The sequence below is a fragment of the Theobroma cacao genome, chromosome 6, assembly GCF_053813885.1.
Source record: "Theobroma cacao isolate CCN51 chromosome 6, ASM5381388v1, whole genome shotgun sequence".
NCBI classification, from domain to species: Eukaryota; Viridiplantae; Streptophyta; class Magnoliopsida; order Malvales; family Malvaceae; genus Theobroma; species Theobroma cacao.
Genome location: NC_142644.1, coordinates 1,242,031 through 1,266,840, shown reverse-complemented (window position 1 = coordinate 1,266,840; position 24,810 = coordinate 1,242,031). Strand labels below are relative to the sequence as shown.

Genomic DNA, 24,810 nt, shown 5'->3' with positions numbered 1-24,810 from the left:
AACATTTCCCAAAGTGTACTGAATATTGCACACTCTAATATTATTAGGTTAAGCAAAGTTCTATTTGAGGGTGTTCCATATATTAATAGTCGAGTTCATATAAAATATGGTTGAGACCACTGGTTGTGATATCGAGTCTAGTAACCATGCTACAATCAAGTTATTGCAGCGAGTCCAACACAAGAGAAGGGGATCTATAATTTCAAGCTTAGGTATTGTTCCATTGATGAACCAACTTTCTTTCTAATAGAAAGGGTAGCTAGAAATGATCTACTCCAAGCCACATAATTATTAGTAGTGAGCTTTGGGTTAATGATTCCTCAACTAGGGTGGTTAATATGATGTAGGTAATAAGGTGATTACGGATCGGCTATCGGTGAATTTGAGTGACCTGTGCAGTGGTCTGTGTCGTAGTTTGTGTTGGTCTGGATTTAGCGGAATCAACCATGGTTCAAAAGATCAATAAACCACAGTGATGAAATCGGGAGAAAAGAAAACAAACAAACAAACTACTTTCAAATATGTCTAGATATGGACTTACTGAAAAATAGAGAAACAACAAATATCGGCTACCTCCTTCAGTAAGTTAAGGCTGACATCTTAATGTGTCCATAAACCAACCTACTCCGATACCATGTAAAATATGGTACAGGAGAAAAGCGGCGCAGCAGATGAGAGAATGTCTGTAATATTCTCATTGAAAATAGAGTACTGTACAAATGTCAATATACATACAGCCTTATAGGCATGATTAAATGAGAGAGAAAGTCTAAATAATTCTAAATTAATTAAGCCTAACTAACTTAAGTGAAATTTAAAAGGGCTTATTAGTGAAACTATGAGTTTCACTCATACACCATGTGTCCTGCTATGGGTTTAACTCCTTAGAATCCCGATTTCCTTTCTGCTTGCTTCTAACTTCAGCTCCTTCATCTGATATTTAGCCATTTATGGTGAACCTGGACTTATTTATTCATCTCATGTCAGAAAACGAACTCGTCTAGGGCATCGACCTCCACATCCTCGGCAAGTCTCTTCATCCCAACAATGATATTGAAGGAAATCAAAGTTTCTCTTCATCCCACGACATCGACCTCTTCTCACTGTGTTTTACTCTCTTTTTAATCAAAATAAAGATATTGAAATAAATCAAAGTTTTACTTCTTTCATCACGTAAACAGTGTCTTGTTTGCATACTTCTAGATGTCTCAAATTAATGTCTCATTTGAAAAGTAATAAAAAAAAAATCTTTCTTACAATCTTTTATTACCCTTTAACTATAACTACTCATTTATGTCTCAAAATTTTAAACTTTATGCAAAGTTAAATCATACTTATATATGTAATGGAGGGAGTATAAAAGTTAGAACTACAAGAGTAAAAAAAAAAAAAAGAGAAAAAGAGATTATATATTTTTTTAGTAGCTTCTCAAGTTGCTTCTAAACTAATACTTTATGTTATATTTATTATTTTAAATTATATTAATATTTAAAAGATAAATAGGAAATAATTCTATATTATTATTATCTCTTAAAATTACTATTAAAGTAATAGTTTGTGTTATATTTATCAACTTAAATCAAAATAATATTATACTAAATTCAAGTTTAGATAATTTAAAAATTTTGAATTTCAAACTTTCCAAAATATATTATTTGAAATTTTAATTTTATAAAATAATTTAAAAAATAATGGTTAAATTAATTTTTTTTTTTTTAAAAATCAAACAGAGAGAAACCGAATGAGTCCGACGGAATAAGAATTAAACCAAGACTGTCCAAATAGCTCTTTGAATGAATTATTATTAACATTAGGGGTGACAAGGAAGCAATCAACATTTTATGCTCCCATCATCATTTGAACTTATTGTATATAGGATGGGAATGGGGGAATGCTTTGTTCATTTTTGAAGAAATTGTGAGGGTCTATCATGGTTTTGGCAAGCACCAATCTCTGGAAATTGCCCTTGAAAAACTTAGCCCCATAAACTTCGGCTGCTGCAAAATCTGTGTTGTTGCTGTCGTTGCTGCCAACGTCAAGATCTCTGTAGTTGAGAAATGCCTCCCTTGGGCTGCTGGAGGCGTACGGTGCCATTGCACTGTACAATCTTCTGGACCATTCCAAATACCGCTCTGTAGCATTGATTCCTCCTTGGGCGTCCGACCAAAGCACTGTATACTGCACTTTGAATAGGTTTCCAGCTCTATGGGGAAATGCTGTTTCCGACTCTGTAATCTCTCCCATTCTTCCACCGTAAGGATTTAGCTGCACATAGATATTTTCGATGTCCATCAGCAAATTCCATAAGGTTTCCAAGCCTGCCTTGGGAATTACTTCTTTGAAGTAATCGGACTTAGTCTTGTAGAAGACTTTGTCTGTTTGCACTCTGTGTTTGAGCAAGACGTCAATGGAGGTTCCATTGGGGAAACCGGTCCAGAAAAGGACGGATTCGACCCAACTCATTTCTAAGCAGTCACTTCGTTGCAAACCCAATCCAGGCAAGTTTGAGTTCACCAGTTGAACAAGTTCATCAGTTTGTCCAAGAAAATGGCCGATGAAAGGAACCTGTACTGTTTTGTTGCCCTTGCCAGTTCCAATCAAAGGCCGAGGCGCCAGTCTGATGAAAAGTTCTTTAGGTAGTTTATGGGCAACTTGTTGCCAACGATAAGCAAGATCTGTTGCTCCTTGTTCTAAAGTCCTTATGACTATGAAAACAGTAACCTTAGGAGGAACACGGACCAGCTTGATCTTCCATGAAAGGATGATCCCAAAGCTAGTTCCTCCACCTCCTCGGATTGCCCAAAACACATCTTCTCCCATTGACTTTCTGTCAAGGATTCGACCATTGGCATCAATCAGTTGGGCGTCAAGGACATTATCTATGGAAAGGCCATATTTTCTCATCATGGGTCCATAGCCACCTCCACTGAAGTGTCCCCCAGTGCCAAGAGTAATGCAAACTCCAGCTGGGAAGCCATGGACTTTACTTTTCTCTGCTATCCGATAATATAGTTCACCGGTGGTCGCCCCTGCCTGAACCCATGCCGTCTCGCTTGCCATATCAATCTCTATAGACCGAAGATTGAAGAGATCAAGAATGACAAATGGGACGCTTGATACAAATGATAGGCCTTCAAAATCATGACCACCACTTCGAATTCTGATTTGGAAGCCATGTCTCTTCGCACAAACGACAGTTGCTTGAGCATGGGATTCATGTAGTGCTGTTATAATGGCCACTGGTTTCAAGGTTGCAGAGTACAAGCTTCTAAGGTTGTTCGCGCGTAACTCATAAATAGACTGAAAGGAGGAATTCATGGGAGTGAATATGGCATCATTGATTGGGTTTGAAGGGTTGGAATTCTTGGGAAGGCATTGAAGAAATCTATCAAGAGCTGAATCTGATGCTACCAATGAAATTGAAAACAAAAGGATTGAAGCACTGAATACAGAGCTTGAAGCTTTCATTTTTTCTAATTGAATCACGAGATTTTCAATTGGTGTGTTGGTTAATTCAGTGGTGTATGTAGATATACTGCAAAGGGTCTTGAATCTCGACTGGACACAGCTCAATTTTAGATGCTTTAGAAGGAAACTACGACTAGAAAATGAACTTACCATTATTGAACTATTTCCGGCCAATAGTTTAATTCTTTGTTTTTTCTATTAGTAACAGTTACTTTATTTTTTTTGCTGTTAATTTCTAAGTTCAGTTTCAAATCTCACCATATGTAAATTTATTCTGGCGTTTTAAATTTTCTTTAATTCTATACCATATTTGTCCAAATCTTTGATTCTTTGTTTGTCAGGTTTATTAATTGATCTGTATATGAAATGTAATAATTACGACATATTTATATATATATTTATATCATATACATCTGAACATATTTTCGTTTCGATTCTCCGCTTTTTGAAAAATTAATTGAAACGAACTTTTAAGAGTAAGATTATAGGCCGCTCAACTAAATTAAACAATAAGTAATTATACAATTGCATCATTAAATTAATCTCTTAATAGGGATATTAGAGATCTCACTTAGAATTAACAAAGTTGACTGAAATCTGAAAATTTGTTAAATCTACTCGATCTTGAATTCAACCGAACTTAATTTAACCACAAAAAATCAACAACTCGAACTTACCAAATTTGAACCTAAATGATAAGATTAACTCCAAACAATCTGAAAGACTGACATGAAACGATGTTGAAGATATATAAGATAAGTAAAATTTTTCCTTTCAAGTATTTAATTTAATTAAAAAATAATAATACATGCCTTTCAAAAAAATTAATATTACACAAACTATTAATCTACTAGTAATTTAAAATATAAAAAAATGTAAAATTTCTTTCCTTCACTATTGTATTTCTAACTTCAAAATAACTTTAATTCAATATTACAAGATTCTTGTTGTAACTAAAAGAGAGTAAAAAATTCTTTATGTAACTATAAATAAATTTGAATTCTACAATTATATATCATACATAACGTATTACATTCTTATTTTAAATTTTTTATCTTTCATTCTCATTAAATAATAAAATATATTTAAAATAAATAAATAATAGTAACTTTAAAAACAAAAAATAGGTAATAAATTAGAAAAATAATTAACAATAAAGCTAATACTGACACATATTCTTAAACATATGACTATGTTTCAGTTTAATACTACAACATTTTTTACTTTTTAATGCATAGTTTTAGGGTCAATTATTTTAATGTAACTAAATTCTTCTTGAAACATTTGATACATTTTTATTTAACTGCACTATTTGAAGTGTAATCACTTAAAGTAAACTAAAATAAATTAGAAGAGACTTGATAAGAGAAAGAGAAGATCACAAAATAAAAACAGCAATGACCAATATAATTATTTTATTAGGACAGCCCAAGTAAACAATCTACCTTTTGTGAGTCTTAACAATTCTTTTTTCTTATGGTTCAACTCTTCCTCTCTCTTACATCAACTCTTCTCTCTTACCTCATTTCTCACCAAACCATTTTTAGATTGATTCATTCTCAAATTCTCATCATAGAATTTCACCAAATCCTTTTTTATCTTTTTCTTGAATCGTATCTCATCAAAGAATTTCACTACTTTCACTGAATATTCTTTGATTCTTCATTCAGCTAATGATAATGGATGATTTTTTCATTTTCCCCTTTGCTTACTAAGAAGATTCTTGGTTGGCATGGATCTAAATATTCCCGATTAGCTTTTCTTTTTTGAATGATGAGCATTGCCAGGCTGTGCTTGAACAAATATTCTGTTTTATAAAATACGTATATGCTGCATTTATACATTTTCAAAGGCAACCTTGTTGTCAATGCAAGTTGGAGGTGAAATGAGCACTTGGAGCTAAAAAAACAAAAAAAACAGTGTTATGTTACAAGGAAGGGCAGTCATGAGGATCGATGCCTCCGGTGATTTACTTGTTTCAGAATGCAAAGATTCCCGGTTAGTTAGTAAGATGATTTTCTCAAGTCTTTTTATTTTATGTTAATTTTTTTCATTATTTTTTTTAAATTTGTGTTAATTTTCTTAATTGTTTCTTCACCAAATACATATGTTGAATAGAGTTTTTATTGTGTAAGTTTTAGCTCAAAGGTACATGTTTGTGTAATCATTGATTTGGGTACTCTTTCTCTGTTTTCTTATTTTTTTTAATTTTGATAATGATTTTTGTAGTTCAAGTTTAGATTAGGGTTTGTTATAATACCAATTAGGGACTTTAAGCATGATTTATTGATTTAAGCACCAGTTGTGAATAGAGGTCGAGAACCTTGCACCATTTTCTTTGTAAACATCTAGTTAGGATTTTGCACAAGGATATCAATAAGATTGTAGTTAAGCATGATTTCATAAAATGAAGAGCTGTTAAATTTAAGGTTGGAAGAATAAAGAATACCCTACACCTGATGTGAGCAACTTCTCCTGCAAAAAGAGAAAATAAGTTCCTTAGTTTATGGTAGAAAGACCTTTTCTGTAGTTTGTAGATGACAGCTCCTCATGATCTAAATGTTTAAGTTCTGGTTAAATTTTCAAGTTCTTAGATTTGGCTTTCAAGGTAAAGATGGTGTTCACTAACTTTATATTAATCTAGAGTATTAGAAATGCATTGAATGGCTTAACACTGAATTTTCCAGTAAAACAACTTCAAGCAATTTAAAGCGAATTTCAATTTCTTTGCCTTTAATAAAATGTATCTACTGGTGCAGACTCTTAATAGCATTGGGTTGCTATTCAAATATTTGTGTCTTTTCTTCATTTCGTTTTTCTTTCTTCCATTAATCTATTTCTTAATTTATACCCACAGTCACTTAGTTCCCCTATTGCCATGTGAACTTTTATGAATGAATAGGCCGTTAGACTAGCTTCCTTAGTCTGGTTTATTAGTAGATTCTTTGTTATTTTGTCTTAGGGTGATTAAGTTAGGTAAGAAACATAATTAGGAAGTTTAAATTGCAACAAACTTTATTTTATTTTTCTCATGCATCATCAGCCAGTAGGGCACTCTTTATCATGCATCAAACATTATTTGTGGTTGGTAGAGGATGAAGAAAATGATGTATTTTCTTTTACATCTTTCCCCTTCTCTTCCATTATACCAAATATTTTTTATTTACGATGTTGCTAACTTGTAAGTTCTTTTGTTAGTAATTTATTTTATTTTTTTTATCAATACAGAAAGTTAGTAGGGAAAATGTAGAGGAAATATCCCAAGATATTAACTTCTTTACAAATGGTATTATCTATTGAAACTATTTTTTATTTTCTTTTGATTCCCAAGTTTTTTTACTTATAATATTTTGCAGCTTAATGAATCATCATTGACTAGTTGCCAAGAAATGGAGCCACCAAATATTTAATAATATATCTCTAAATCAGATTTGTAAGGTTAGTAACTTACAAACACTTCATGATTTTCTACAATGTTGAGGTTATAATTTGTAATATGATTTAATATTTATGATTTGTGATGTCATTTTTATTTTTTTAGATGGTGGAAGTCAATGTTTCTCAATTTCTCTCTAAAGAATAAAGGCAGAACTTTGAAAAGCCTCAAATATCTGTCAATTAAGGTATAAATTCAAGTGTAGCAAGTTATTATCTTTATTTTTGCTAATTGCTTAAGAATTAAAATCTTGTGATGTCGGGAATTGATTTGATGGTAGTGTCTTCAGTGATATTTATGACCAAATTATCTATGATACATCTTTATTGAGTTCTCATCATATGGAACAACGTATGGTTCACCTGTCATATCATCTTCTGCTATCAATCACGTTCTACATTTAACTAAGCTGAATTTTTTGGAGTTTTAGTAGTTCATGTGTTAGTTTTTCATTCTTGATTTTTCCAATTGCCAGAGAACATGGCAGTATCATGAAATTTATTCGAGTTTCTTTCTTAGGGTCCTCTTTGTCATCTCCATCAAGATTTCTAAGAGCTAAGGTTGGTACAAAGGAAGTTGTTTTAAGAGAACTTCACGAGGTAATTACTCTTTGTTTTCAATAACTTGAGATTCTAATGCTAGCTATATTATTAATTTATTATAATAAAAGCAGTGTGAATATGTATATTAATAGTTATGAAATAGTGTAATATAATAAAGTACACACTTTACATTGAGCACAAATGGGCATTTTTTTTCTTTTTTTTGGTTTATTTTCTTATCTGGGGTGTGGTTACATATAAACAAAATTAAGTTGGAAGGAAATAAAAATGGTTTGTTTTATTTAGCTATCTAAGCAATGGCAGCCATTCTGAGGATCACACCATTACCAAACCTTCATGCTCCTTCTCAAATCATGGTTTCTAAGCAAAAGTTAGCATCCTAAAGATAAATCTAGATTTCAACATCACTTTATATCTTTGCATTTGGGATTCAAATATATAGAAAAATAAATCTTGGACTGCACTTGTGATTAAAGAAGCTCGCTTGATAGTGATGACTGCCATTAGTTTCTTCTTAGTTGTTAACTTATACTTGTTAATTATGATATTGGATTTTTGAAATGTCTTGTGATCAATATACTTACTTTCCTTTAAACACCCAACTAGACTAAACTAGTTGAAGCAATGATTAATATTGTAACTTGTAGGATACCAAGTAATGCCTCTTCTGCAATATATTCTTATCCAAATGGCAGCAAACTATTTTGGGATTCTGACTGGTGATGTTTGTCAGATCTGCTTTCCTGCTCCTCTTTGGCTTCCTGTTTTGTGTTTGTTCAGGATTTGATTTCTACTTCCTTTTGATGGTTGTTCTATTTTGTTTCTCCATTTGTTTTTGGTTTTCTTTGTGCCCTGTTCCTGGGGCTGAGCCTTGTGCTCTCTGGATGTTGTCTCTATTTCTAGGTTTGTTGTCTTTATTTCTTTGTTCCTGTTCCTGTCTTTGTTACTTTGGCTTTGTTTTCTATTCAATAATAGAATGTCATTAAAAAAAATATATATTTGCTATAAATTTTTGTAAAATTTGCATGGTTTATACTCTCTAGGTTGCTGTAAAATTTACACTTTTTTGTTGCATATTAGAAGGTTATATGTGTTTCTATCATATACTTTTTAACTACACAGTTTAAATATTGCCATATGATTTAAGATTGCAACCATATACTATATGGTTGCATATTAATTTTGTAGTAAAATTTCATTAAAAGTGCAGCTAAACTTTTCCATTCATTGATTAAGATTGTACTTTTTCTAAGTGTAGCCTTAACCTAAGGCAACATATTTTTCACCTATAGTTGTAAGTTTTTTGGCAACCAAAGGTAAAAAATGTTGTACTGTAAGTAGATATTGGGAGTCAAAAAAAAATTTAATAGGGTTATGCAGTAACTTTTTTTTATATATATATATATAAGCCAATGGTTTTATTAATATACTCAAGCATTACAACTAGTTGGTAACACCTACATTCACAAATCTTACCCTAGTCTTGGAAGTGGCTTTTTGCAGACCTTAATAATCTTACCCCAGTTAACAGTAAACACATTCATATCAAAATATTATGCCTCTTATTTCTCACCCTGGCCTTACTCTGAAAATATCTTATATTCCTATCTCTCTCTTTCACCTACGTCTCCTTAGATTTCTATCTCCACATCGATTCTTTGGCCTTACTCTGAAAATATCTTATATTCCTATCTCTCTTTTTCACCCACCTCTCCGGAGATTTCCATCTCCACATTGATTCTTTGGCCTTACTCTGAAAATATCTTATATTCCTATCTCTCTCTTTCACCCACCTCTCCTTAGATTTTTATCTCCACATTGATTCTTTATTCCTCTGAGATGTCCGCAAACTCTCCAATTAATCACTTTTTTTGTTCGATCTCCCTCTCCTCTATCTCTATGGTGTTTCCTGTCTCATCTATTTCTCCAATCCTTTTCTCAAGTCTCTATATATTCTCCTCCACGCTACCAAACACTTTCACATTCCAATGTTTTCCAGAACGTTTTCATCATACTTAATTTAAGCTTCAAATGATCGGGCAATGATCAAACGTGGAACTATTTAAGGCAAATTAGGGCAATTTAACCTGGAGAAAATTGGCCCTACATGACAATGACCAAGTTGAGTCAGAGAAAGAAAAAAAAAGCGAAAATAGGAGAAATGAATTTGAAATTTTCAAGTGTTATTATTATTGGAAAGGAAATTTGAGGAGAATGGTTTGTAGAAATAACTTTCGTAAGTTTTTAAACCTTCTTTTATAGATGTTTAAGTTTCGTCAAAGGGTTCCGTCTGGATGCGTTGGTGGAATGGAATTAATATTTTCAAATTGTTAATGTAATATTATACTGTTTCTTGTGTAGACTAAAATAAAAGCAACTAAAGATTAGTAATTAATTGCGATAATTCTAGCTTGAGCCCCATTAATTAGTTGCGTAATTAAGTGACTTGACCTTCTAATTAGTATTTTTCTTTTCAAATGGGTACTTTAATTACAAATGGTATATGAAATTACGATATATGATCTCAAAGGTTACTATTTCTCCTAGCATCTCGACGTAAGGCAAGCCGCCCCCCGCCCTCTGTTTTTTCTTCTTTTGGTTCTGGAATGCAAGGCTAGCTTCAAGCTCACAATTTTGACTGTGTCATCTTCGGTATATGAAAACTGATGTACTGGAGCCCAAACCAATTTGCAATTCAGATGTTTCAATTGCACATGCAATTAATCTAAAACAAACTTGTTAGTATTGCAACCCTTCTTTCTTCTTCTTCTCTCTCGCACAGGTAACGTGGTAGAGTTTTTCTCCAAATTCGTTGGTACGGAGGATTCTGATTAGGCAGAATTTCTGCTCATTTTGGAAGGACTTCTATTCTTTTGCTCCACTTCTTGGGTCTCCTCACACTTTTTCATTATTGAAAGTGACTCGAAAAAACACAATCTTATGGCTCAGTAATCATTCTCGAAAGTCCTAATGGATGGTCCACATTGCAAATTGCATTGAGAAATGTAAGAGAAACAATAGAAGTTTTTCCTTTCGCTCACATATTTAGAGAGACAAATTCTCTAACAGACGATTTAGTCTAATCAGAGGTGTTACTTAGAGATATGCTGTATGCTAAGTTGCAAAATATCCAGGGTCCTGTTCATTGGAAACAATCTCTCTTTTAATGACTATACAGATTTCAATGCCTTCGAAGAAAAATATACTGCAACCCTTCTATTGTCAACAGCGTACATCCAGGGCCTTTTAGATCAATCTTCTCGTTCGTTAGCTTGCAAATTAGACAATTTCATCTTTCTAGTATGTTTGATGGTACACGTTTTCAATACATATGAAACCTGGACTTTTCACTTTGGTTATAGTCAATGTTTCTCGAACAGGAATTTCAAGCAAGAAATAGCTAGGGCTAGTATTTTTCATATGTATTATAAAAGAAATTAATTTTAAGTTTGGAATTGGATAATTATGTTGTGGTCATCCTTTTTTGCATGAAGAGAAAATGCAAGAGAGAAATGGGATAAACTATGAATTGGCTACGTACTTCACCGCTAGATTTGACTTGCCCAATAGGCTAGCCGCCAATCTTATCCTTCTTTTTTTAGGACCAAAGGCCATAAATATATATATCAAGCTTTTTAAATTAGTTTTAGTCAAATTTAGTTACATAAAAACGTGTTTTTAATTATTTATTTATTTCAATTATATCGACGTATCAGTAATTGTATCAATTTATTTATATTAATCAAATTATCTTATTTTGACCTAAAGAAATAATAGATGATTGAATCATATATTCTTTATTACAAGAAAATGATAGTGTGAAATACGAGCTATATATTTATTTGTCTTGAATTTTTATATTTCCAATGAGTCTCTAATTTTTAATTGTTTACTTATCTTAATTGCATTGAGAAATGAACAATTGTATCAATTTTTTATATTAATGATTAAAATTATCTTGTTTTGACTAAAAGAAAATAGATGATCGAATCATATATATTTTATTATAAAGAAATATTTTACGTTTAATGACAGCATGGAATAAGAGTTATTTATTTGTTTTGATTCTTTATATTTCAATGAATATCTCATTTTTAATTGTTTATTTATCTCAATTATATTGAGATTAAAGCTATTACATCAATGTTTGATATTAATAAAATTATTTTATTCTGAATAAAAGAAATAATAAATGACCGAATCATTTTTTTATTACAATAGAAAATTATAGTGTTAAATAATTAAGAGCTATTTATTTGTCTTATTTTTTATGTTTCCAATGAGTCTCTAATTTTTATTTGTTTACTTATCTTAATTATATCGAGATTTGAAAAATTGTATCATTTTTTATATAAACAAAATTATCTTATATTGACTGTGAACAAAAAAAATAACAGATGATCAAATCACATATTCTTTATTACATAGAAATATCTTCTTGCTGAGTTACCCAAATATTAAATTATTCTTTATTACAGATATAGGACAATCTGGTATTAATTTTCAAGCAATAATAACAAATAAATGGCAAAAAGTCGAGTCTTGCCTTTAAGAAATAAAAATTCAGAAGATATTTCACACAAGCTTTTATTTTCTTTTATTGTAGGGTCGTAGAAAATATAACGGTTGGGAGCGGTGACGTTTGACAAGGGCAGCACAGGTTATCCTCCTCATTAGAACTTGTGAGATGGCAATGGTGGAATGCTTTGTTCATTTTTGAAGAAATTTTCAGGGTCTATCATGGCTTTCACACGTGTCAATCTCAGGAAATTGTTCTTGAAATATTTAGCTCCATAAACGCTGGCAACTGCAAAATCTGTGTTGTTGCTTTCGTTGCTGCCAATGTCAAGATCTCTGTAGTTGATGAATGCCTCCCTTGGGTTGCTTGATGCGTATGGAGTCACTGCACTGTACAATCTTCTTGACAGTTCAACGTACCGCTCTGCAGCGCTGATGCCTCCGTCAGACTCCGACCACAGCACGGTATATTGTACTTTGTAAAGGTTTCCAGCTCTATGTGCAAATGCTGTCTCCGACTCTGAGATCTCTTCCATTCTTCCACCATAAGGATTCAGTTGGATAACAATGTCCTCTATGTCCATTAAGATTTCCCATAAGGTTTCCAAGCCTTCCTTAGGAATCACCTTTTTGTAGTAATCGGACTTAGTCTTGTAGAAGTCTCTGTCCTCTTGCACTCTATTGAGCAAGACGTCAATGGAAGTTCCATTGGGGAAGCCGGCCCAGAAGAGGGTGGATTCGACCCAACTCATTTCAATGCAGTCACTTCGCTGCAAACCCAATTCAGGGAAGTTGGCGTTCATCAGTTGGATAAGTCTATCAGTTTGTCCAAGAAAATGGGCGATGAATGAAACTCGTATGGTTTTGTTGCCACTGCCAGTTCCAGTTATAGGCTCAGCCTGAAGTCTGAGGAAGAGATCTTTAGGCAGGTTAGGGGCAACTTGTTGCCAACGATAAGAAAGATCTGTTGCACCTTGATCCAAAGTCCTCTGCACGTTGAAAACAGTCACCTTAGCAGGAACACGAACCAGCTTGATCGTCCATGAGAGGATGATTCCAAAGCTAGTTCCTCCACCTCCTCGGATTGCCCAAAACACATCTTCTCCCATGGACTTTCTGTTAAGGATTCGACCATTGGCATCGATCAATTGTGCGTCAATGACGTTATCGATAGAAAGGCCGTATTTTCTCATTAGGGGGCCGTAGCCACCTCCACTGAAGTGTCCACCAATGCCAAGAGTAGTGCAAACTCCAGATGGGAAGCCATGGACTTTGCTTTTCTCGGCTATCCGGTAATACAGTTCGCCTGTGGTCGCCCCTGCCTGAACCCATGCGGTCTCGCTTGCCATATCAATCTGTATAGACCTAAGATTAAACATATCAAGAATGACGAATGGGACGTCTGATGTATAGGATAGGCCCTCATAATCGTGACCCCCGCTTCGAATTCTTACTTGGAAGCCATGGCGCTTGGCGCAAATGACAGTGGCTTGAGCATGGGATTCATGCAGGGCTGTGATAATGGCCACTGGTTTGGAGGTTACAGAAGATAAGATTCTAAGGTTATTTGCACGTAACTCGTAAATAGATTGAAAGGAGGCATTGTTGGGAGTGTATATGGCATCAGAGATTGGATTAGAAGGGTTGGAATGTTGAGGAAGGCATTGCAGGAAATTATCAAGAGCTGATTCTGATGTTACCAATGAAATTGATAACAAGAGCATTGAAACGATGGATAGTATAGAGCTTGAAGCTTTCATTTTTTCACAAAGAATCTCGAGATCTTTAATGGGCTTGTGCACTTCTGTTGGTTCAATATATGTGTTTATATAGAGAGGAGAGGGTCGTTTGGATCAATTCCAGATCAAGTCTGAAAGGTTTAGAAAGAAGACCAAGAATATTTCAAAACAAAATTCATTTTCGTTCTGGATGTGCCCGAAATTGGAACACAAATCGTCTGCCCCTGTTTTGTGCCCCTCTTATAATTTGATGCCACGTCTATGATAGGTTTTGATTTGTTAACGTCAGCTGTTAGGTCATTTGTACTGCCGTTTAGTAGTCTAGGTTAATATTAACACTTTACAGCCTCCTCTTTTCCACACTTCCCTCATCAAATCTTTGATCGAAGTCAAGGAACATTTTTACATAAGTTTTTTTTCTGTTTGCTTTGCATGTATATTCTGATGATGGTAATAAAAAATCAAACAAGGAGAAGATAACTAAGAAGAAGAAGAAAAAGAGGTAAAATTATTCTAAAACATGCTCTTTTGATAATCAAATTTCGATAAGCATTAGAGTAAGAGAAGACACAAATATTCTTATTCATTTAAAGACGCTGCAGATTAACTCATCAGTTAATTTATAAGATTGAGTAAGAATTGAAAACATAATTTTTTGTTGTATAATTGAGTCTAAGGATGGATTGTCGATACAAACTTTTTGTATATTAAATTAAATATAATCGATGCTCTAGTTGATCACTCATTAATCAAAGTAATGCGATTTTACGATTACTCAATAAATTTCATAATTTCTAAGAAAAAAACAGAGTTTTATAGGCATCATAAGAAGAGCAAACATAAGTGCTCTTATTCATCTGAAGATTTTGACTCTGGCAAGCATGATTGGACAAAAAAGAGTACCCAAAAGTCTTTTACCTCAGATATGGATGCTGATCGCTACAGGAGTATGAGAATGTTGATGGATGCTTATTGGCACAGGAGTATGAGAATGTTGATGGGCATCATAGGAAGATCAAAGACAACATTATGTCAAATAAGACTGAGGTTAATATCTAACCGCCCTGGAAACAATAACAACTAATGGCAGAATATACATTTTGCCTCTTTTTCTTCTTCTTCTTCTTCTTAATTATCTTCTCCTTCTTTAATTTTTTATTACCATCATCAGAATATATATGAAGAGAAAACAGAAAAAAAAACTTTATGTAAAAATGTTCCTTGACTTTGATCAAAGATTTGAAGAGAGAAGTGTGGAAAAGAGGAGGCTGTAAAGTGTTGATGTTAGCCTAGACTGAAATTATACTTAACGGCAGTACAAATGACCTAACAGCTGACGTTAACAAATAAAAACCTATCATACACATGACATCAAGTTATAAGAGGGGCACTAAACGAGGCACAAAACAGGGGCAGACGATTTGTGTTCTCAAAATTGAATATATCATTCTTAGACTTTTCGTAAATTCTTTAATTGTTTTTGACTTTGTAAATTCTCTAATTTTTTTATTTGACATATATATTGCCAATAATTAATGATCTAACTTTAAGTTAAAATTTTTAAAGGCTAACATACCCACCAAGTCCCTATACCTATGCATTTTATTCAATTTAGTCCTTGTACTAAAAATCGAAACAATTTAGTTCCTTAGTTTTGAAAATCACTTCAATTAGTTCTTCTTACTAATGATATTTAATTTTACCGTTAAAAGGATGACGTTAGCGTTGACATCAGTACTGATATGACATATTCTGATGACATGACACTCACATGATGACCTAGCTGTGCCCTGTGGCCCTAATATGATGATGTGGCACTGACATGCTGACGTGTCAGTGCCATGTGGCAAATAAAAAATTTTTAAAATTTTTTTTTTGTGTCACATCATAAAGATTAAGTTGAACAAAAATATATAGTACATAGACTAAATGAAACAAAATTGAGATGTTGAGGGACTACATTGAAACAATATTTGAAAAATACAAATCTTTAAGTAGATAATAGATATACTTATTAATAAGCTAAATATTTAAGTGTAAAAGATTTATAATGTTAAAAAATATATAAATATTTTCTTACTTAATTATTTGATTCTAAAATATGTATATAAATTTATCTTCTTTGCAAAAATTAAGTTTGAATTTTTCTTCTATAAAAAGAATTTGAAAAAAATTTCATACCTATAGATAAATTTAGATGAACAACTTGCATTATGTTAGAATAAAATAATGTAAAAAGACTAAATAAATTTTTTTATTCTATTTATAATAGTATAAAAATTTAAAATTTATTTGACTTAGTTTCTAACTTGAATTAAACTCAAATAAGTAAAATAGGTTGATTTAGTTACAACTTTTACAATTTACAAATATTCATCCTTTTGGAATTATTTAACCCTTACCCAATTTACTTTTATTTAAATTTACTCAAAGGTTCTTATAAAACGATTTATTTAAGTTCAAATAATCAAATTTTGTTAAATTTAAATTTAAATTATTAACTTATATCTACAAAAAAATTGTAAATACAATATAAAATTGTATAAATATTTATAATTATATTTAACTCTATCAACCATAACTATAGTCTTTAATCCAAGAAATTTCAACCTAAAGAATATAACCTGAAATATTAGATAAAACAAAAACATAAAAAAATAAATAATTGAAGAGGTGGAGTAACTCAGATTTTATGATTATAATAAGAAGTTTGTCATGCCCAAATTAAGTAAGTCAAAATGAAGAATTATTTTTATAATAATTGCTAACTCTATATCTCACTTTTTCATTTTTTTTTTAAAAAAACTAAGTCAACTTATCATGCTAATTTGAGTTCAACTCAAGTTAAAAGTCAAGTCAAATAAATTTCAAATTTTTATACTATTATAATAAAAGAAAAAATTATTTAGTTTTTTATATTATTTTCTTCCAACATAATGCAAGTTATTTATTTAAATTTAACTTTAGGTATGAAATTTTTTTTGAAATTTTTTATAGAAAGAGAATTCAAACTTAATTTTTGTAAAAAAGATAAATTAATATACATATTCTACGATCAAAAAATAAAGAAAATATTTATATATATTTATAACACCATAAATCTTTTATACTTAAATATTTAACTTATTAATAAGTATATCTATCATCTACTTAAAGATTTATATTTTTCAAATATTTTTTTCAATTTAGCCCCTCAAAATCTCAATTTTGTTTAACTTAGTCCCTGTACTATATATTTTTGTTTAATTTAGTCTTTATGACGTAGCATAAAAAATTTTTTCGAAAATTTTTTTATCTATCATGTAGCACTGACACGTCACATATTAGGGTCATGTGGCGCTGCCATGCCATCAAGTTGGTGCCACACCAGCAAAATATGCCACATCAACGTTGATGTCAGTGCTAACATCATGCTTTTAACAATAAAATTTGATACCGTTAGTGAGAGGAACTAAATTGAAACAATTTCTAAAATCAAGAGATTAAATTATTTCAATTTTGAGTACATAGACTAAATTGAATAAAATGCATGGGTACAAGACTTGGTGGGTATTTTGACTAATTTTTAACTATATACTAATATGTTGATTTGCTAATTTGTTTCTTTTATTGAATGTAATTAATTATATATTAATTTGATAATTAAGAGTCATTTAAGTATAATTTGAATTTAATTTGTACATGTATAAAGATGGAGCTAGGAATGCAAAACCCCTACCCTGATCTCATGGCCCCTTTCTTGTGTCGACCTCAAAATCATGTCATCTATCTAAATTATTAAAATCTTTCGAACGATAGTACTCTTCTTCAAGTAACTGGTAAGCAGTGTTTCTTCTCTATAAGGCTCAAGAGAAGATGGTTTTCTATGTCTAACGATATTCAAAGTACTAGAGATTGTAAACTTCCCATTCCATTGCTAGACTAAGTCCAGATGGCTTCATCTTTCCGTCTCGGATTAAGAATAATAGCATCATATGAGGAGCATTGAGTCTCCACTAAATCATCTGATCTAGCCAGAGGCCAAACCAAACCTGCAGCATTAATGACAATTGTTCCTTTCTGCTTGAAAGGGAAGAGTGCAACATTAACTACAGTTGTCCCTTTTATTTTTTTTTTAAATTGAAGAAGGGGATTTAAATATTATTTTTTAAATAGAGATCATGTATCAATCAATGAGTTAAATATTCGAGTGCATTTACCCCATTTACTTGAAAAGGAAGAGATCATGAAATTATAGTGCATAAGCAACAAAGGCCCTTTAGGTTGGCAGTAATCAAACCAAAAATCTGTGGGTTTTCCATAATCTATTATGTTTTGCACATAGGGTTTGATATAGTTTCTTAGTTTCAAGATTTTCTTCCACCCCCATGAGCAATCACTAGACAGAGGAATAGATCACAGACTTCTGCCTGTTAGTGCATATATAGGATTTGATGCACTTTTTCATTATTGAAAGTGACTCGAAAACACACAATCTTATGGCTCAGTAATCATTCTCGAAAGTCCTAATGAATGATTCACATTGCAAATTGCATTGAGAAATGTAAGAGAAACAATACAAGTTTCTCCTTTCGTTCACATATTTAGAGAGACAAATTCTCTAACAGACGATTTAGTCTAATCAGAGGTGTTACATAAAGATATGCTGTATGCTAAGTTGCAAAATATCCAGGGTTCTGTTCATTGGGAACAATCTCTCTTTTAATGACTCTATACAAATTTCAATGCCTTTGAAGAAAAATATACTGCAACACTCATATTGTCAACAGCGTACATCCAGGGCTTTTTAGATCAGTGCAGAACATATATATAGGTTCAAATTCAATCTTCTCGTTCGTTAGCTTGTGAATCAGACAATTTCATCTTTCTGGTATGTTTGATGGTACACGTTTTCAATCCATAAGAAACCTGGACTTTTGACTTTGGGTATAGTCAATGTTTCTCGAACAGGAATTTCAAGCAAGAAATAGCTAGGTCTAATATTTTTCATATATATCTTATAAAGGAAATTTTGAGTTTGGAATTGGATAATTATGTTGTGGTCATCCTTTTTGGATGGAGAGAAAATGCAAGAGAGAAATGGGATAAACTATGAATTGGCTACGTACTTCACCGCTGGATTTGACTTGCCCAAGAGGCTAGCCGCCAATCTTATCCTTCTTTTTTAAGGACCAAAGGCCATAAATATATCAAGCTCTTTAAATTAGTTTTAGTCAAATTTAGTTACATAAAAACGTGTTTTTAATTATTTATTTATTTCAATTATATCGAGGTATCAGTAATTGTATCAATTTTTTTATATTAATCAAATTATCTTATTTTGACGAAAAGAAATAATAGATGATCGAATCATATATTCTTTATTACAAAAAAATGATAATGTGAAATACGAGCTATATATTTATTTGTCTTGAATTTTTATATTTCGAATGAGTCTCTAATTTTTAATTGTTTACTTACCTTAATTACATTGAGAAATGAACAATTGTATCAATTTTTTATATTAATGATTAAAATTATCTTGTTTTGACTAAAAGAAAATAGATGATCCAATCATATATATTTTATTATAAAGAAAGGTTTTACGTTTACTGACTGCATGGAATAAGAGTTATTTATTTGTTTTGATTCTTTATATATCAATAAATATCTGATTTTTAATTGTTTATTTATCTCAATTATATTGAGATATAAGCTATTACTTCAATTTTTTGATCTGAATAAAATTATTTTATTCTGACTAAAAGAAACAATAGATGACCTAATCATTTTTTTTATTGCAATAGAAAATGATAGTGTTAAATAATTAAGAACTATTTATTTGTCTTGATTTTTTATGTTTCCAATGAGGCTCTAATTTTTATTTGTTTACATATCTTAATTATATCGAGATCTGAACAATTGCATCATTTTTTATATTAATAAAATTATCTTATTTTGACTGTGAACAAAAAAAATAATAGATGATCAAATCACATATTCTTTATTACATAGAAATATCTTCTTGTTGAATTACACAAATATTAAATTATTCTTTATTACAGATATAGAACAATATGGTGTTAATTACAAGCAATAATAACAAATAAATGGCAAAAAGTCGAGTCTTGCCTTTAAGAAATAAAAATTCAGAAGATATTTCACACAAGCTTTTATTTTCTTTTATTGTAGGGTCGTACAAAATATAACGGTTGGGAGCGGTGACGTTTGACAAGGGCAGCACAGGTTATCCTCCTCATTAGAACTTGTGAGTCGGCAATGGCGGAATGCTTTGTTCATTTTTGAAGAAATTTTCAGGGTCTATCAAGGCTTTCACACGTGTCAATCTCAGGAAATTGTTCTTGAAATACTTAGCTCCATAAACGCTGGCAACTGCAAAATCTGTGTTGTTGCTTTCGTTGCTGCCAATGTCAAGATCTCTGTAGTTGATGAATGCCTCCCTTGGGTTGCTGGATGCGTATGGAGTCATTGCACTGTACAATCTTCTTGACAGTTCAACGTACCGCTCTTCAGCGCTGATGCCTCCGTCAGACTCCGACCACAGCACGGTATATTGTACTTTGTAAAGGTTTCCAGCTCTATGTGCAAATGCTGTCTCCGACTCTGAGATCTCTTCCATTCTTCCACCATAAGGATTCAGTTGGATAAAAATGTCCTCTATGTCCATCAAGATTTCCCATAAGGTTTCCAAGCCTTCCTTGGGAATCACTTGTTTGTAGTAATCGGACTTAGTCTTGTAGAAGACTCTGTCCTCTTGCACTCTATTGAGCAAGACGTCAATGGAAGTTCCATTGGGGAAGCCGGCCCAGAAGAGGGTGGATTCGACCCAACTCATTTCAATGCAGTCACTTCGCTGCAAACCCAATTCAGGGAAGTTGGCGTTCATCAGTTGGATAAGTCTATCAGTTTGTCCAAGAAAATGGGCGATGAATGAAACTCGTATGGTTTTGTTGCCGCTGCCAGTTCCAGTTATAGGATCAGCCTGAAGTCTGAGGAAGAGATCTTTAGGCAGGTTAGGGGCAACTTGTTGCCAACGATAAGAAAGATCTGTTGCACCTTGATCCAAAGTCCTCTGCACGTTGAAAACAGTCACCTTAGCAGGAACACGAACCAGCTTGATCGTCCATGAGAGGATGATTCCAAAGCTAGTTCCTCCACCTCCTCGGATTGCCCAAAACACATCTTCTCCCATGGACTTTCTGTTAAGGATTCGACCATTGGCATCGATCAATTGTGCGTCAATGACGTTATCGATAGAAAGACCGTATTTTCTCATCAGGGGGCCGTAGCCACCTCCACTGAAGTGTCCACCAATGCCAAGAGTAGTGCAAACTCCAGATGGGAAGCCATGGACTTTACTTTTCTCGGCTATCCGGTAATACAGTTCGCCTGTGGTCGCCCCTGCCTGAACCCATGCGGTCTCGCTTGCCATATCAATCTGTATAGACCTAAGATTAAACATATCAAGAATGACGAATGGGACGTCTGATGTATAGGATAGGCCCTCATAATCGTGACCCCCGCTTCGAATTCTTACTTGGAAGCCATGGCGCTTGGCGCAAATGACAGTGGCTTGAGCATGGGATTCATGCAGGGCTGTGATAATGGCCACTGGTTTGGAGGTTACAGAAGATAGGATTCTAAGGTTATTTGCACGTAACTCGTAAATAGATTGAAAGGAGGCATTGTTGGGAGTGTATATGGCATCAGAGATTGGATTAGAGGGGTTGGAATGTTGAGGAAGGCATTGCAGGAAATTATCAAGAGCTGATTCTGATGTTACCAATGAAATTGATAACAAAAGGATCGAAACGATGGATAGTATAGAGCTTGAAGCTTTCATTTTTTCACAAAGAATCTCGAGATCTTTAATGGGTTTGCGCGCTTCTGTTGGTTCAATATTCGTGTTTATATAGAGAGGAGAGGGTCGTTTGGATCAATTCCAGGTCAAGTCTGAAAGCTTTAGAAAGAAGACCAAGAATATTTCAAAACAAAATTCATTTTCGTTTTGGATGTGCTCAAAATTGAATATATCATTCTTAGACTTTTCGTAAATTCTTTCATTGTTCTTGACTTTGTAAATTCTTTAATTTTTTTATTTGACTTTTATATTGCCAATAATTAATGATCTGACTTTAAGTTAAAATTTTTAATAGTCAAAATGCCCACCAAATCCTTGTATCTATGCATTTTATTCAATTTAGTCCCCATATTAAAAATCGAAACCATTTAATCTCTTAATTTTGAAAATTACTTTAATTTAATCCTTCCTACTAATGACATCTAATTTTGCTGTTGAAAGAATGATGTCAACACTGACATGATATATTTTGATGACGTGATATACCACGTAACACCAACTTAATGACGTGACAGTGCCATGTGACCCTAATATGATGACATGATACTGACACATTGACGTGTTAGTGCCTTATGACAAATTAAAAATTTTCTAAAATTTTTTTTGTCCCACGTCATAGAGATTAAATTGAACTAAAATATATAATACATGAATTAAATTGAACAAAAATATATAGTACATGGACTAAATTGAACAAAATTGAGATGCTGAGGGACTAAATCTAAAAAATATTTGAAAAATACAAATTTTGAAATAGATGATAGACATACTTATTAATAAGTCAAATATTTGAGTGAAAAAGATTTATAGTGTTAAAAATATATATAAATATTTTCTTACTTAATCATTTGATTCTAAGATATGTATATTAATTTATCTTCTTTGCAAAAAGTAAGTTTGAATTCTTCTTCTATAAAAGAAATTTGAAAAAAAATTTATACCTAAAGATAAATTTAGATGAACAACTTGCATTATGTTGGAATACAATAATGTAAAAAGACTAAATAAATTTTTTTATTCTATTTATAATAATAGGTAATTTTAAAATTTATTTAACTTAGTTTTTAACTTGAATTGAACTCAAATAAGCAAAATAGGTTGATTTAATTGCAACTTTCACAATTTGCAAATATTCATTCTTTTGGAATTATTTAACCCTTACCTAATTTACTTTTTATTTAAATTTACTCAAAGGTTCTTATAAAACGATTTTATTTAAGTTCAAACAATCAAATTTTGTTAAATTTAAATTTAGATTATTAATTTAGATCTACAAAAAATTTGTAAATACAAAATAAAATTATATAAATATTTACAATTCTATTTAATTCTATCAACCATAAATACAGTTTTTAATTCAAGAAATTTCAACCTAAAGAATATAACCTGAAATATTAGACAAAATAAAAACATAAAAAATAAATAAAAAATTAAAAAGGTGGAGTAACTCAGATTTTAGGGTTATAATAAGAGGTTTGTCATGCCTAAATTAAATAAGTCAGAATGAAGAAGCATTTTTATAATGATCGCTAACTCCATATCTCCTTTCTTCATTCTTTTAAAAGAAAAAACTAAATCAACCTATTTTGCTAATTTGAGATCAACTCAAGTTAAATATTAAGTCAAATAAATTTCAAATTTTTGTACTATTATAATAAATGAAAAAAATTATTTAGTCTTTTTATGTTAATTTATTCCAACATAATGCAAGTTATTTATTTAAATTTAACTTTAGGTATAAAATTTTTTTCGATTTTTTTTATAGAAGGAGAATTCAAACTTAATTTTTGTAAAGAAGATAAATTAATATACATATTTTACAATTAAATAATCAAGTGAGAAAATATTTAAATATATTTATAACACCATAAATATTTTACACTTAAATATTTAACTTATTAATAAGTATATCTATCATCTACTTAAATATTTATATTTTTCAAATATTTTTTTCAATTGAGTCTCTCAACATTTTAATTTTGTTCAATTTAGTCTATGTATTATATATTTTTATTCAATTTAGTCCCTATAATGTGGCACAAAAATTTTTTTCAAAAATTTTTTTATCTACCACGTGACACTAACACGCCAATATATTAGGGTCACATGACACTACCATGTCATCAAGTTGGTGCCATGTGGCATGCCACTTCATCATGTGGGTGCCACGCCAACAAAATATGCCACATCAACGCTGATGTCAATGTTGACATTATCCTTTTAATAGTAAAATTCGATTACGTTAGTGGAATGGACTAAATTGAAGTAATTTTCAAAATTAAGAGATTAAATTATTTCGATTTTGTGTACAAAGACTAAATTAAACAAAATACATTAGTACAAAACTTGGTGGGTATTTTGATCAATTTTTAACTATATACTAATATGTTGACTTGTTAATTTGTTTCTTTTATTGAATGTAATTAATTATATATTAATTTGATAATTAAGAGTCATTTAGGTATAATTTGAATTTAATTTGTACATGTATACAGATGGAGCTAGGAATGCAAATCTCCTACCCTGATCTCATGCCCCCTTTCCTGTCTCGACCTCAAAATCATGTCATCTATCTAAATTATTAAAATCTCTCGAACGATAGTATTCTTCTTTAAGTAACAGGTAAGCAGTGTTTCTTCTCTATAAGGCTCAAGAGAAGATGGCTTTCTATGTCTAACGATATTCCAAGTACTAGAGATTGTAAACTTCCCATTCCATTGCTAGACTAAGTCCAGATGGCTTCATCTTTCCGTCTCGGATTAAGAATAATAACATCATAAAAGGAGCATTGAGTCTCTACTAAATCATCTGATCTAGCCAGCGGCCAAACCAAACCTGCAGCATTAATGACAATTGTTCCTTTTTGCTTGAAAGGGAAGAGTACAACATTAACTACAGTTGTCCCTTTTTTCTTTTTTATTTTTGTAAATTGAAAAAAGAGATTCAAACTCTATTTTTTAGGTAGGGGATCATGTATTGATCAATGAGTTAAATACTCATGTACAGTTATCCCTTTTACTCGAAAAGGAAGAGAATCGTGAAATTATAGTGCATAAGCAACAAAGGCCATTTAGGATGGCAGTAATTAAACCAAATATTTGTGGGTTTTCCATCATCTATTATGTTTTGCACATAGGGTTTGATATAGTTTCTTAGTTTCAAGATTTCTTCCACCCCCATGAGCAATCACTAGACAGAGGAATATATCACAGACTTCTGCCTGTT

At 31.7% G+C, this 24,810-nt stretch overlaps 1 protein-coding gene, 1 long non-coding RNA gene, 2 other non-coding genes and 2 pseudogenes across 5 annotated transcripts; 1 reads left to right on the top strand and 5 right to left on the bottom strand.

The window, feature by feature from the left end:
- Nucleotides 1-1,863: 1,863 nt before the first annotated feature.
- LOC18595157 (berberine bridge enzyme-like 17 pseudogene) lies at nt 1,864-3,468 on the bottom strand (annotated as a pseudogene).
- A 1,462-nt stretch (nt 3,469-4,930) lies between these two features.
- LOC148761958 (uncharacterized) lies at nt 4,931-8,464 on the top strand. 2 transcript variants are annotated; one of them, XR_016027156.1, is made up of 5 exons: nt 4,931-5,474; nt 6,697-6,754; nt 6,825-6,906; nt 7,010-7,091; nt 8,115-8,464. It is a non-coding gene; the product is annotated as an uncharacterized LOC148761958 (long non-coding RNA). The 2 variants fall into 2 exon arrangements; XR_016027157.1 differs by lacking the exon at nt 6,697-6,754.
- A 3,517-nt stretch (nt 8,465-11,981) lies between these two features.
- Nucleotides 11,982-13,863, bottom strand: LOC18595159 (berberine bridge enzyme-like 17). Its single transcript, XM_007022989.3, has one exon. The coding sequence runs from the start codon at nt 13,743-13,745 to the stop codon at nt 12,141-12,143; it is 1,605 nt and encodes a 534-aa protein (XP_007023051.2). The 5' UTR covers nt 13,746-13,863; the 3' UTR covers nt 11,982-12,140.
- A 2,539-nt stretch (nt 13,864-16,402) lies between these two features.
- LOC148761957 (small nucleolar RNA snoR8a) lies at nt 16,403-16,495 on the bottom strand. Its single transcript, XR_016027266.1, has one exon. It is a non-coding gene; the product is annotated as a small nucleolar RNA snoR8a (small nucleolar RNA).
- A 3,341-nt stretch (nt 16,496-19,836) lies between these two features.
- On the bottom strand, nt 19,837-21,597 carry LOC18595158 (berberine bridge enzyme-like 17 pseudogene; annotated as a pseudogene).
- Nucleotides 21,598-23,028: 1,431 nt separating this feature from the next.
- Nucleotides 23,029-23,121, bottom strand: LOC148761956 (small nucleolar RNA snoR8a). Its single transcript, XR_016027268.1, has one exon. It is a non-coding gene; the product is annotated as a small nucleolar RNA snoR8a (small nucleolar RNA).
- Between the last annotated feature and the right edge of the window lie 1,689 nt (nt 23,122-24,810).